This window comes from Eupeodes corollae, chromosome 1, assembly GCF_945859685.1.
Source record: "Eupeodes corollae chromosome 1, idEupCoro1.1, whole genome shotgun sequence".
NCBI lineage: Eukaryota > Metazoa > Arthropoda > Insecta > Diptera > Syrphidae > Eupeodes > Eupeodes corollae.
This window is the reverse complement of record NC_079147.1, coordinates 268,126,597-268,141,280: the sequence shown is the minus strand read 5'-3', so window position 1 is coordinate 268,141,280 and position 14,684 is coordinate 268,126,597. Positions and strand designations below refer to the sequence as shown.

General features: G+C 34.7%; 2 protein-coding genes across 2 annotated transcripts; one reads left to right on the top strand and one right to left on the bottom strand.

Moving 5' to 3' along the window:
* Window positions 1-552: 552 nt before the first annotated feature.
* Window positions 553-9,841, top strand: LOC129938458 (ADP-ribosylation factor-like protein 1). Its single transcript, XM_056046042.1, has 4 exons — window positions 553-719; window positions 889-1,105; window positions 8,877-8,988; window positions 9,191-9,841. The coding sequence occupies exons 1-4, from the start codon at window positions 716-718 to the stop codon at window positions 9,398-9,400; spliced, it is 543 nt and encodes a 180-aa protein (XP_055902017.1). The 5' UTR covers window positions 553-715; the 3' UTR covers window positions 9,401-9,841.
* A 133-nt stretch (window positions 9,842-9,974) lies between these two features.
* Window positions 9,975-13,594, bottom strand: LOC129938457 (DNA polymerase delta catalytic subunit). Its single transcript, XM_056046041.1, has 5 exons — window positions 13,431-13,594; window positions 12,343-13,369; window positions 10,929-12,288; window positions 10,404-10,865; window positions 9,975-10,345 (listed from the first exon to the last, which is right to left on the bottom strand). The coding sequence occupies exons 1-5, from the start codon at window positions 13,484-13,486 to the stop codon at window positions 9,975-9,977; spliced, it is 3,276 nt and encodes a 1,091-aa protein (XP_055902016.1). The 5' UTR covers window positions 13,487-13,594.
* Between the last annotated feature and the right edge of the window lie 1,090 nt (window positions 13,595-14,684).

Here is a 14,684-nt window from a genome sequence, read left to right as displayed (position 1 = left end):
TTAAAAATTTTAATCCAATCAAGTCAAAAGTAGGTTATATAATTGAAATAAGTCATGATACATAAATCTATCCACTTAGAAAGTGCCAATTTCATTTCTAAGGCTTAATATACTGTGGTAACATGAAAGTTAAAAATACTGTGGAAATGCCCATATACCAACATTTCCATGGAATATCGCTTTTGCTCAAGGTCTTAATTGAAGAAATTCCAAGGAGTTTTATGACTTCAGTTTAATTAACAAAAAAAAGGAGCCAGTTATAGATATTAAATATGTTATTAGATATCACTTGTTTTATAAAAATAATAATAATTTCTTGAGCTATTTGCCAATAATGATAACAGAACATGATTTGCATTTCTAATCGAGAGGAAGCACAGTAAAATCCATTCAAAACTTTTTCCACAAAAAAAGTCTCCACTCACTTTTCTTCTCTCATGTAAACGTGGACTTTTGAACCTCCAATAAAAAATTAAAGTATGGCACTACCTTTTTAAAACACGTTCGACACGTCATTTGAACTTTAATCAAACGTCAAAAAATTTGACAATTTATTGCGATTGCCGTCAAATTTTTTTTGGAATAGTAATGGACAGAAATATTTCGGCATATTTACAACCGAACACTTAAGAAAAAATCAAATTTAAAATATTTTACAGCCCCTAATTCTTGTTCGAATTTATATTAATATTGCATTTATAAATAGTTCATCATAATGGGTAAGTAATCGACCCAATTAAATGTCTCCTTTTTCGATAAAACATCACAGTAAAATGCTGGACGCAGTACAAAAAGTATGAATGAAAAAAAAAATCGAACAAGGAACAATGATGGATTTTTTCTTTATTATATTTTCTTCCAATAAATATCAAATATCCCATTTTTTAGGTGGAGTTTTTAGTTATTTTCGGGGTCTCCTCGGATCGAGGGAAATGCGAATTCTTATTCTGGGATTGGATGGTGCCGGAAAAACAACAATTTTGTATCGTTTACAAGTTGGTGAGGTGGTGACAACAATTCCAACGATAGGCTTTAATGTCGAACAAGTCACTTATAAAAATCTAAAATTCCAAGTTTGGGATTTAGGTGGACAAACTAGTATTAGGTAAGTTGTTGTTTTTAAGGTAATACTTTAAACAGTAAATTTAAGAAAATCCCTTTTAAGTTAGTTATCTATTTTGAGTAATTAAAGTGCGTGATTCCATAATGAGTCATGCTCTGGCTTCACTAAATTACCTACTACCGCCTGCTCTACTTCGATGTTTTACATGTTTTTTGTATCCTACTTGTAGCTGTTTTACATGCAGGACGTTTTGCTAGATCGATAAAATATCTAAGATTGCGATACAAATTTAGTTGGATTTAATAATTTCTACATAGACTGTTGTTGATAGATGTACATTATATTATTGTTCTTGCCACGCAGTTGTTGTCTCGTAAGCTTTATGAACTTGGAAACCGAGATCATTTTTTTCAAAACAAGTACTGATTCCTATAGACGTGTCAAGTCTAATAGATTTCAAACACATTAGGTTCTATAGAAGCTTTGAAAATGGGGTCTACTACCCAGCAAAATAATTGTTAATTTGTATTTTTTTATATTTAATTTAAATCTTTTCCTTATAGATGATTTTAGACGTTCGATTCTGTAAAATAAAACTATTTTGAAATAATTTAAATTGACATGTAAAATAGTCTTCTGAAAAATTAACGAAATTTTCAACATCGGACAAGTTAATCAATATTCCTTAAAAACAACGTTTCAACTAAAAATGGTTTACCAACTTTCATAAACAAACTGTTAATAGGGGTTAATTCACTTCGAAAAAAAATTCGGGTCTACAGACATCGTAGTTCGGTCGTACGGGTTGTGAAAAATTTTTACTTTTCGGTCATTTCATAAAGTTCTTAACTGACTTTCGAATATTCTAATGATTGTTTAAACAGCGATTTATTTTTCTTCTGCAGTTTAAACTTTTGACTTTACTAAACAATAGAATAAATAAAAGTTATTTTTCATGAAAGTACATTTTACGGTTTTCGACGTAGACCATGTAAATAAGATTGCATTAAGCAGCTTATATCGAGCTAAAAAAAGGCTAATGTCGACTGGTATAAGCAAAGGGTGTTTTGATGTTAATAAAGTTATATTTGTAGTTAGATTTGCGATTGAACAAACGCAGATAGATTTGCAGAAGATATTATCAGAAATGACATCATCCTCGGGCAGATTGTGCATCCATATTTGTTTGACTGCTCCTGTGACTCCTCATCATCTTTTGATATTTGAATATAAAAGTACGAATATAGCGGGTTGTCTATTCGTCTTACCTTTTTGCACATTTAGTGAACTGACACATGGAGTCACAAAACCTGTTGGGATCTGCCATACCGATGCCTTTATTTGATATCTTACCATTTTTTTTTACTTTAAAAAATACGTATTTTCGACAACTATTTTTTAAGTTAAAAACAGTTTAAATCATCCTCCAGTGGTCTTCGACGCAAAGTGGTAAAAACCTACCAAACTTGGTGAAAACGAATGGAAAATGAATTGATAATCTTGGAAAATGTGTTAAAAACAATAAGCATCTTTCAAGAAATTAAAGCAAAAGTCAGGCAGTTTTTCAATGTAGTTTTCTTAGAACTACACTTAAACTTTTTTTGTCAGACCTCCTCTATTTTCGCCCTTACAAAAGATATCGAATCATACATACTTTTTGATTTGATTCTTTATTTAGCTTCCGCTATTTTTTACAATCTTTAACTTAAAACTAATTTAAGGAAAAAAACGAATATTTTTAATTAAATATAATTCATTTTTATATATAAGATCATTTTTCTTTTAAAAACAATCAAATTATTTTCTGACTTTAAGTCAAAAGGCAAGTTATTAAATAATATAAAACCTTTAGACATGATATATTCTACGACCTACTTGTTGTAAAAAATGGTAGCCCGAAATCACCACCATTTCTTAAATTATGTGTTTGCACTCAGATACATAAACTAGGTCATTATAAAGGAAATTAGGTAACATTTTATTTTTCATTTTGAAGATAAAAATTAGTACATTCATTAATGTTCTTTGGTTAATGTTTAGCCATTTTTGAGTATCTAACATAAGTTGTATTGTTGTTAACCTATTACACATGAGAATACAGCCCAATCCCCTATTTTGCAATTTTTGTAACCTTTTTGACATTTGTCTAGAACCCAGAAACAGTATTGTTGAACAATATTCAAAATGTGGTTTGATCATTACGTTATACATTTTAATTGCACAATTCATAGATACTTTACTTCTTATTCTTTGGAAAAATCCTTCTTAATTTTTCATCAATAATAACTCCTAAATACTTAATTTCTTCAACCTTTTAAATTGCCACTTTATATTTATAATATTTTGTACAGATTTTCAATTAATTATAATAGCTTTTGTTTTTGAAGTACTTACTTACTTACCTACTTAAGGTGGCGCTACAATCCGGGGCGAACCTGGATCTCAACCAACATGCGTCTCCAGCCAGCTCGGTCCCTAGCTAGCTGTCTCCAGTTTCGCACGCCTAGTTGGTTTTTTAGGTCCTTTCCCACCTGGGTGCGCCACCTGAGTCGCGGTCTTCCTCTACTGCGCCGTCCCTCGGGATCGGCTTCGAAGACCTTCCGGGCTGGATCGTTGATGTCCATTCGCTCTACATGACCTAGCCATCTAAGCCCTTGGACTTTAATTCTGCTAACTAGGTCTGTCGCTGTACAACCCGTACAGTTCCTCGTTATATCTTCTCCTCGATTCTCCATTGTTTTTGAAGTGTTAAGCTTTAATTTATTCATTTTGAAATACGATTCGATGTTTTTTAAATCAGCATTCAGTTGATCGATACACTCCTCCGCAGATCTTCCAGACACATATAACAAGGCATCATCCGCAAACAGCCTAGCTTTCTCATGTCTTAATACATTTTCCCCGTCGTTTATGTAAATTATGAAAAGAAGTGTCCCCAACATCGCTCCTTGAGGTACTCCCAGCGTTACATCCAAAACTTCTGATAATTTACTTAACACTTTGGTTCTCTGAGTTCTGCTTGACAAATAGCTTTTGAACCATTGTAGTTCCACTCCTTCAATAGCATATCACTTCAGTTTGTTTAGCATTATATCTCGATCAATTGTCTCAAATGTCCTGTGTAGATCCAGAAAAACCGCAACAATAACTTTCTTGTCATGAAATTCGGTTTTCCATTGCAACTGTGATTTTGCCTAAATCCAGATAATCCGTAAAGAAACGATTGGGTTCTATATAATTCTGCCGCTGATTATGTACAACTTTTTTAAGAATCTTAGGGCCCAACTATAATAAGTAAATGCGAATACACAGAATCTCAATACGAGTGACCATAATGGAGTATAGCTCCGTTTCGTTCAATTTTTCTCAGTTTCGTTAACTTAAGCACACTTAAGCAAGAGCGATCGCAGTCGCTCTCGCCGCATAAGTAAAATCTGTTATGTAGAAACGTGAGCAAAATTGCATTATGGCTATGCAGTAATTTCGCAAACTTAAGTGAATTTTCGTTGGGTTTTTGACATAAGCTTATGTTTGCTTATGCCTATTATAGGTGGGCCTTTACTCTCCGTCATAAGCATGTTGACCGGCCGAAATTCAGCCGGATTAACTGTCACCTTAACTTTTTTTTATTAGCACTACATTGATTCTTTCCAGGAACTAGGAAAAACACCACTACGAAGAGATTCGTTTATCATACTCAAAAAACAAGGTCCAATAATGTCCATAGTACGCAACATCATTTTAGTTGACTAACCATTGAAGTCCCTTTTATTGTTCATATTTTTCATTATTTGTGTTAAATCACTCACATTCGCTTAAATTTAAACAAAATTTAATTTTTTCCCATCTGAAAATGGAATACTTTTCACGAGTTTAAGAAACCAAATTTTACTTTTTTGTGATTCGTGGATTCGTTCGTGGTATCAAACTAAAGAGGTTTTAAGTTTGGTCTTTAGGATATTTTTGTGGTTTGTTTGATTAGGAAACGTTTGGTTTTGTTCATATCAAGTATTCTGCAAACACAAAGGTACACACGACACGGAAGCTTAATAATGACGTTTTGACTGCTGACTGTCGAACAAACGAAGGATAACGCCAAGGCCCATGCGGATTAAGAGCAATGACAAAAAAGTCCACAAAGGAAAATAATAGTCACATTCGTACCTATAAATATGCCTATAAAGGAAGAACTTGATGAATTTAAAAATGCTTACAAGGACACAAATTTAATAAAGGTAGAAATTATGTGTGTGTGTGTTCTTAAATTGGAAAAAAAAGCTTTCGAAAACTAAAACGAGTGACTAAATAGTTTTCCAAAAAGTGGTTTCACTTTGATCTGCTGGTGCAGTATTATTTGAAATTGTTTTGGAATGAGACACACAATTTCAATTCAACTGTTTTGTTATTACCACCTAAAAAGGAGATTCTTATGACGTAGTTTTAACTTTTCAAATGTCAAAAGATGACAGTTTCAAAATTGATAGCTGCACAAAGAGAAAGCTATTTAAAATAAATCCTCCTATTGGAAACCCCTTAATATGTAGGTTCATTCGTCAACAAACAGATCCTTGAAATTAATATTTTAAAAATAACTGCGAAAAATACAATAATGGCCACCTAAACTAAATTTACTTAAGTAAAGAGTAAATTGACACAAACACATAAGTCAATATAGTGTGTGTTATTTTATCGTTACTTATAGATTATTATTCACTTGAAGTTATTTTAAATAAGAAAAAATTTAGTAAACGCAAAGTAAACAAACATATTAACATTAAATTAAAACATAAAATTCCGTATCGGAGTTTATTTTAAAATTAAAGGCCAACATACTAACCATGCAGTATTTACCACAAACATTTACCCTAATGAACTTCAATTAAAAACCTAGTAGAGAGGATGCACTAAATTGGACATTACATTGCGCACGTTTTTGGATGGCAGTTTTATATGAGGCGTTAGTATTTTAGTATCAACTGTGGTAAGGAAATTGCATCAATATACGCATGGAATTACATTGCGAAGTACAGTGGAAAAGGCTTCCCAATAAATTAGACGCAATCATATTTAAAATTATATGTAAATAAAATATAAATTTTTGAAAAAAGAAAGAATCCACCATATTGCTTATGAGTATTTCGAGAAATTGACAATCCTAATTTTTCATCAACACTAAGTTGTTCTTGAACGATTTTGATTCTTCACATCACTGAGTTGCCTTAAAAGCTCAAATTTTTTCACCAATTTCACTATTGTGTTGACGACGACTGTGACGGCCGAAAAGTGCTTTTATTGTACGAATTTTGACTGCAAAATGTTTCCTATTTTTATAAATGGGGTGAATTTACATTTGGGGAAAACAAGAAAGTTCTGTCATTGACTCTACAGTTTAGAAGTTGGTGACTGGGGAACAGTTGTTAAAAATCTGGAAATAGAAAAAAAACCGTTTTCAGGCCACATGCCTCCTCCATACCCTTTACTAAGGGGGAAGAAAAAAATTAAACCAATGTACAAATGCAACCGATTCCAAATTACGTTGGTCAAACGAATCTGCATCCAACTATAAAACACGTTAAGATACACTTCTGATGATGAAACAATACAACGCAAGCCTCAACAAAATTGAAAAAAGCATTAAAGTAGCATGTACCATATATACCGAATAACAGTCAAAGAAAAACTGAATATAAAGAACCTTGGTTTGACAAGGAATTCATGCAGGCAAAAAGCCTTTCTGAGCGCATATCGGAAGTATAATACAAAAGTGTGGATACCATTTCCAAGAAGGCAAAGAGGGAAGCCTAGACCAAAATTTACTCTTTTTTGAAATGTCAAATTGACATTTAGATACTTGAATGGCTTTAAATCTTCTACAGTCCCTGGCCATATTATTAGACGCACTGCAGAATTTTTATAATTATTAGATTATTCGCAATAGTTTTAACGTTCAAGGATGGATGTATGGTTACATTTGTAGGCAAGATGGAGCTCCATGCCACACAGCCCGGTCCACAAAACCTTTTTTGAGGCAAGAAAACATCCCTCTATTGGACTGGCCGGGAAACAGCCCTTATATGAAACCAATTAAAAACGTGTGGGAGCTAATGAAGAAGGGAAGTAGCTAAAAGTGCGGTCACTTATTGAAAGAGAATTTTAAGTGTGGAATCACAACCCACAAATGCAGGAAACAGTCAAATCATGCATTGACAGTATGCCGCTCAGAAGTTCACCTTCTTCGTTTTGAATTCGACCAATTAACGAATTCGAAGGCGAGTTTGAAATGTCATAATGTTTGTTGGCGAGTTGAATCCGATAGCTTTTTTTGGCGGATTCACAGGCGAAAGAGTGTTTATTATTATTCAGTGTTCGATTTCGTGGATTATTTATTTTAATTTAAAAATGTGAGTTCAAAATCAAATGGGGTGGCGCAACAGTCCGTTGTGAACCAGGGCCTAGTGACTTACAACTCTCAACCATTCCTGTGTGCGAGTACTGTTGTCAGGAATGGAAGGGACCTACAATTTAAGGCCGAATCCGAACGGCTAGTTTGAGAAAGCACTTTTTCATAACAAGAATTACTCTTGAAGGATTTGTCAATTCCTCGCAAGAGGTAGTACCCGCGAAAATTAATTTTTTTAAATTAAGTGGGCACAGGCAGGGATTGAACCCAAGACCCCTTGCGTGACAGTCCAGCGCACTAACCATCATGCCACGGGTACTACAAAAAAAATGTGAGTTAGCTTTATTTTAATTTTCTTATAATTTATCCACAATAAAATATAAATTTTAAAAATTCATTCAAGGAACGATAAAAACAAGCAAACAAATCGACATCAATTTTTGGCTCTCGTCGAGTTTATGAAGAAAAATAAGGGCATTGCATCAAATTCATATCATTTTTTAAATTTATTATTGTTTATTGAAGAAATCACAGCAAATTTTACAAATTAAATCAAAACAAAACACAATTTGTGGAAAGCTGTCAAACCAAAAGTGTCAAATCACTGGAATATAGAGAGAAAAAGTCAAACCAAAGTGTCAAATCACTGGAATATAGGAAGAACTACTTTCGCTTCGCCGCGAGTTCGTTAATAAGAAACAATCCGCCGCGAACCTCATAATCAGGCCCAAGGCTATTTATGTGTACTAAAAAACTAAAACGAAACGGAACATGAGTCTTAAAATAGAAAGAAGAAAACAAATTTAAAAGTGCTTTGTATAGTGTGGCCATACATTAGTTGTTAAATACAATGATACTAGTGTTGTCCATATTTAAACTTTTCGCACTTTTTTTGCAACTTTTAACCATGTTTTTTTTCTTTTTTAGTATAAAATACTAAATAAATCCCCTGAAGAAGCTGGAAAACAACTGGCGAAACGTAGGGTAAAACCAAGATGGATTTGTTTTATTTTATTATTAATCGCATCCAATTGACTGATCATCAAAGCCCAAGAAACAAAAAAATTTCTCAAATTTAAAATAGTTTTTTTAATTTGGGATATTTTTTAGGATCTCGAAACTTTTTCCTTGAAATCATAAAACATGTATTTCTTCAAATTGACGATCTATTATCCTGTCTAAATGTTTACTTATTATTTTATGGCCATGACACAATTTTAATTGCTCTTCACTTTTTTACTAAAAAATCTGCAATTAAAATCATTATTTTTAGAATTAGACTAGAAAAGTTTGAAAAGAATTACCTAATTTAATACAATTAGAATTTATAATCCAAATAAATATTTAAAAAATGTAATTTACTCACACATTTGCTTATACATATTCATATTTTTATTTTATTTATCATTTAAGACCTTATTGGCGGTGTTACTATAGCAACACAGATGCTATTATTTACGTTGTCGATTCAGCCGATCGAGATCGAATCGGTATATCCAAAGATGAATTACTTTACATGTTGAGGGTAAGTTTACCAATTCTTACATACGATTTCTTGACAAAATTTTAAATCTAACTTAATTTAAACAAATTTCTATTTTATTGTTTGATGAACTTTGAGAACTATCAAATTCGATGCTAAAACTCTGTCAAGAAATCTATCGCGTAATTTTAACAGAAATCAAATAATAACATTTTTCTTTGTTTTTGTTTTATTTTACTTACAGGAAGAAGAACTCGCTGGTGCGATACTCGTTGTTCTAGCAAATAAACAAGATATGGAAGGATGTATGACCGTTGCTGAAGTACATCATGCTTTAGGTCTTGAACATTTGAAAAATCGAACGTTTCAAATATTTAAAACATCAGCGACCAAAGGTGAAGGCTTAGACCAAGCAATGGATTGGTTATCAAATACATTACAAAGCCGAAAATAACCTAGCTAAGTTTTAAAAATTAAATCAGTTCAAAATAAACAAACAACAACAAAAAAAAAACAATTTCCAAATAATAATAAAAAAAATAACAAGTAATTTACCCAAAAAAATATAATAATAAATAAAAATGATACAAAATAAATAAGACCGAACTTAAAAAGAAAAACAAAACAAAAAAGAAGAGAATATCACATTATTCCAAAACCAAAACGTTTGTAAATTATAATTTGTATATTGTCGTGATGTTTCTGTTTCTCTAAATGGAAATCTTTTTCTCTCCTCTTTTTCTATTTAAAAATATGTTTAAATTCAATTAAAAAAAAACCCACAAGTTTTGAAAAGTTTAGAAAAAAAGGTCAACAGCAAACACACAATTTCATACAAAACCAACAACAAAAAGAAAACATCATTGTTTTTGTAATAATGTAATAAAAAGTTTAGTCTAAACGAAAACTTATTTAATAATGTAATAATGATATATAATTATTATTAAAAAAAACAAGAAAATAAATCTAAGTTAAAATAAAACAAGAAATGAAAAGAAGAAACTTCACGGAACTCAGTATTCTTTGTGTTACCAAGATGGCGCTCCGAATCGTTGTACTCGTTTCTCTTGTGTATCGAGTTCCATTCGAATTTTCTGACGCATATAGAAAATAGGACAATCTCGATTGGAACATAGTACTTCCTCATGCAGGGAGCCTTGGCATCGTTGGCATTCGGTCCAAAGACGTGAAAAATTCTCCTCCAGACTTCTCTTGGCAAAAATCTCCTTCTGATACAATTCGCCGATGTTTGGTTCGCAATGTGGACAAAGGGCGCTCTTTTCATACCCATTTGGCATGAGCGCCTTGCAACCTAGACACGCCGTTCTTTTGGTCACAAATCCAGCCAAACCACCGACTTTCGATGTCACCATTGCCCGAGTTCTGGTATGTTCACCCTCTAGAAAAAATGTCGTCTCTTAGTAAATAAAAAAAACTAATTTAAGCTAAAAACTAACTCAGCAAAATGGACTCGGCCTTTTCGCCCAAAATTGGTTCGAAGATTCTTAGAAGAGGTTTTGACAGTTGGTTCTCCAGGTAGTAATTCGCATCTATGGGTACGCAGTTCTCCAGCACATAAATAGGATCCTCGGCCTTCATGTAGGCGGGGGTATTCTTTGCGGCAGCACACAACACGTAAGGAACTCGATCACCCAACTTTGGAGCTGTTCCCGGGTCACGTTTCTTCATTTTGGCTGCCAACTCGACGTGAGCTTGTTTGGCCGCATAGTCTGTTTTGGTCAGTTCCTTTGTGATGACCAACTGGGATATGTCTATGCGGTTGCAAAGCAAATCAGATATCACAGATTTGGCATATTCCACAGCTCCATCAGGGTTACGTTCGATCAGAAGTTTTTGTAGGCAGGTGTTCATGAGATTCGCCACCAATGGAGAGTTATCTCTTCTTACAGTTTCAATACCTAAAATAAGAAGATCGCGAATTTAAGAATATGATAAAAGGGAATACAAAGAAAAAAACAAACCTTTGCAATCCATTTTATCGTATTTCTCGGTGTTTGTGAAGTACAAACCCGCATAACGCTTCTTATTGATCAACAAATACGGGAAGTAGACTTTTTCGAATTCCAGCTTAATCGGCCGAACAAACTTCGAACTAACCAATTCGGCTGCTTCCCTCCCTAGTTCCATGCTTCGCTCCAAAGTTTTTACTCCAAAATTTACCATCACAGAATCGGTATCACCATAAATGACAACAGCATCATTTTCGTAGCCATTTGCTCGGGTATAATGTGCTTCGACTTCGTTCTTTGTCAACTCGATCATGGTTCGCCCATAGGCTGTGACACTTCCCGATATCTCCAAACAGGGGAGCTTTCCAACTTGTGCTCCAGTAAAACCGTACACAGAATTTGCAGAGATTTTCAAAGCCAACTGTCGTCCGTCTAAGACGCTTCTTTTGAATGGATCCGTCTCCACTTTGAGATCGTTTTTGGCCTTTTTTCTCGCAGCTAACAGGGATTCTAGAATTTCAGGAAGCAGACCACGACGAATGTGGGATTTGACGAACAAATTGTTTGAGGGAGTCTTCTCCATGTCATCGTCCACAGATAGCGACAGTTTGTCCTTCATGTTGGGCTGAACCAAGGTCGTGTAGCATAGATTGTGAGCCATCATAATACTCGGGTATAGGGAGGCAAAATCGAGCGTCGAGATTGGATCGGCATAGTATCCTCTCTTCGGTTCGATAACTGTCGCTCCCTCGAATTGCTCGTCATTGGATTGACTGTGATAGGCGGGCATTATGAATCCCTTGGTTCGTGCCTTCCGCAGCAACTGACTAAGTACTTTGATCTGTTGTCCTCGTGTGAGTAGGGATTCCAAAGTGACCCCGGTGACACGAGCCATTTCCATGTAGTTAACAATCGACATAAGTTTATTGAGCAGTCTGAGGGGAAGGTAGGCGTCTTTGAGACAGTACATGGCCAATCGTCGACGTGTCTGTTCGTTTTCGTTCTGGAGATCGGTAATGATGCTATGATGCACGTCCTCCTTTTGTTCTTGGAGGAAATGATAACTGACAGCGTTAAGAGTGTACGAACGTAGTTTATAGTCTCGGAGAAGAACAAACAACAAATCGAAAGGAACTCTACCTTCGAAGTTAACGTATTTGTTCTCTCGCCTTCCCATCTGCTTAGACTGAAGAACTTGATCCTTGATAACAGATCGAATGTTCTTGATACGACCAAGATACTCGAAGCCTTTGACCTTCAAGTGTTGGGCTCTATTCAGGAGATATGGAATATCGAAATTATTAATGTTGTAGCCGGTTAAAATGTCCGGATCCACTTCACGGATAAAGGAAGACCATTTGTCGAGGAGTTCCTATATTTAAAGATTGAACAACGTTTCATGTAATAAAGATTAAATCAAACTTACCGTTTCCTTATTAAAACAAAGAACCTGTGATCCCACAATCGGGGCACAAGTATTCAATGTGAAGACATTGCGAATAAATGGCTCCTGTTCGCCTTGCCGAATGCACATGTTGGCGATTTGAATCACCGGATCAACTTTGGCCTCTGGGAAAATACCCTTCCTTCCAGCGCATTCAATATCGAATGAGAGTATTCTAAAAGGCGCCACCTTTCCCCACTCGCCCTCGGGTTCGTGGGCAATGAATTTATCAAAAGCTACGTCGACTTCAATTTGACATCTCGACTCCGGAATGGGTTTGGTGTCTCTACTTCGCAATCGCCACGAACCAGCTGGCAGTTCTATCCAACTGCAGCCAACAACTCCAGTGTCGACCATGAAGCGAATATCGAAGTCAATGTTACTCTCATACGCTCGACAGTCCTGAAAATCAAAGTCCGACATAATGATCTCCTTCTCAAGGAGCCTCTTTGCGGCGGCAATCAACTTTGGCATGGCCATTGTTATTTTGATGAATTCTTTCTTCTCGTCACCCTGATAGCTCATTATGGACAGTTTCTCGACGATTTCAACCTCAAGCACAGCCTCCTGGATGTTGTCTTTATTGCTCCGCATGTCGGCCAATACGCACTTGTCCAGAGCCGCGCGCAATCTGTGGCAGTGACTCTTGTCAAAGCCACGAGGTGCAGCGAGATAGAAGTACGGACAGAAACCGTGGACATGACAACACACCGAATTACCTTCCATTGTGATGCCATACATTCGTATGACAGGCACTGGGGCGAGCTGTGAGCCTGGCATTCCAGGAAGAGGTGTTCCAACGTAGTTTTCAACGTCGATTTGTTGGAATGTCAAACCATCGACGTCTGGGTTCAGATGTGGATAATCGGCCCGCGACCATTTGGCGCAAGTTTGCTGATTTTCTGGACCTTCACCCAGAAGCTGAGTGGGGTCTATATCATCACCTTCAAAGGCTGCCAGCTCAGCCTCAAAGGCACTGCCAAAATCTTCTTCATCCTCGTCGAAGTTTCTGTAAAGGAATGTGGATTATGATTTGTTGATAAAAATCATATTCTATAAATTGATCATACCTGGTTTTCTTTTGGAAATTGCCACTTTGTGTCGAAGGTTTTCTTTTCGCATTCATATTAAATTATTGTCTATTTTAAATTTAAGAAAAACTAATCCAAACATAAACGACGTTGGCGATGGCGCAATTTTAAAGATTATTGGACTTCACCGGTTATTTTTTTAGTTGCAAAAATTTTAACGTCAAATAAATAAAAACTATTGTGAATGGTGGTGATTGTGAGCAGAACCTTTCTTTTCATTAAGGCCCCCGTATCACTTATTTGTAAGTTTTATTTTACAAATTTATTTCTCGGAACTTATGACCAATTATAACTCTTGGGTTTTAAATTTATTTTAATTGGTCGGTTATAAGGATCATTAAAAATGTCTGTAAGGGTAAAAAAGATACTGTATTTGATCGAATTTTGAAGGTTAGAGTTGATCATTCAAAGCATACCTGAAAAGTCGTAATACAAAGGAAATAGATAGGTAGATCAAAAGTTCATTTTTGACAAAAAGTTAAATTGAACAAATTTAAAAGTTTTGGATTTAATAAGTTATTTTTTTTTACATCGCATAAACTTTGGATACCAAAACCAGCCAATCTTAAATTCTTCTTTCGCTTTTTATCTCGAAACTAAGTTTTTATTGATGTGAACCATAGCGTTGCGGCCTCTTCATTGATATCGCCTTCAATGTAATACCTTCACCTTTGCTATAAATTAAATATAATTTATATAAAAATAAAGAAAAAACCATAGAGAAAATATATAATAATATATTTCCTCTATGGAAAAAACCTACAGTACATATTTTCCAAGACGTTTGACAGATTCTCAGAACTCTAGTGTCAATTTTTTAAAACCTAAATTTTATATCTTTAAATTTAGCTTCCACAAATAACTCTCTTTAAAACTTAATCAAGTTAAAAGTGTACATTATTGATGGATTGTCAAATTTTACCGGACTGATAAATTGTCCGTGTATTTATTTTAAGCTAGTTATTATTAATAACCCTCTGTAGCCACACGGGTGCAAAAGGGGTAGACCAACAAATCTAGTGTGCATGGTAATTATGTCCTACTATAGGGCTACCAACGGTTAAGTAGTGCGGCGTCAGTTGCTTGAAGTGCTTGGTACTGAAGGTTGCAAAAGTGTACATAGGCCGTGTGACTTTAGTGTTGTAAAGTTCTGTCAGTGCACGTGTTTTGAATTAATAAACACTTTTTTTTTAACTTTTCGCATCGGGAAATAACGATTCACTTAGTATTACG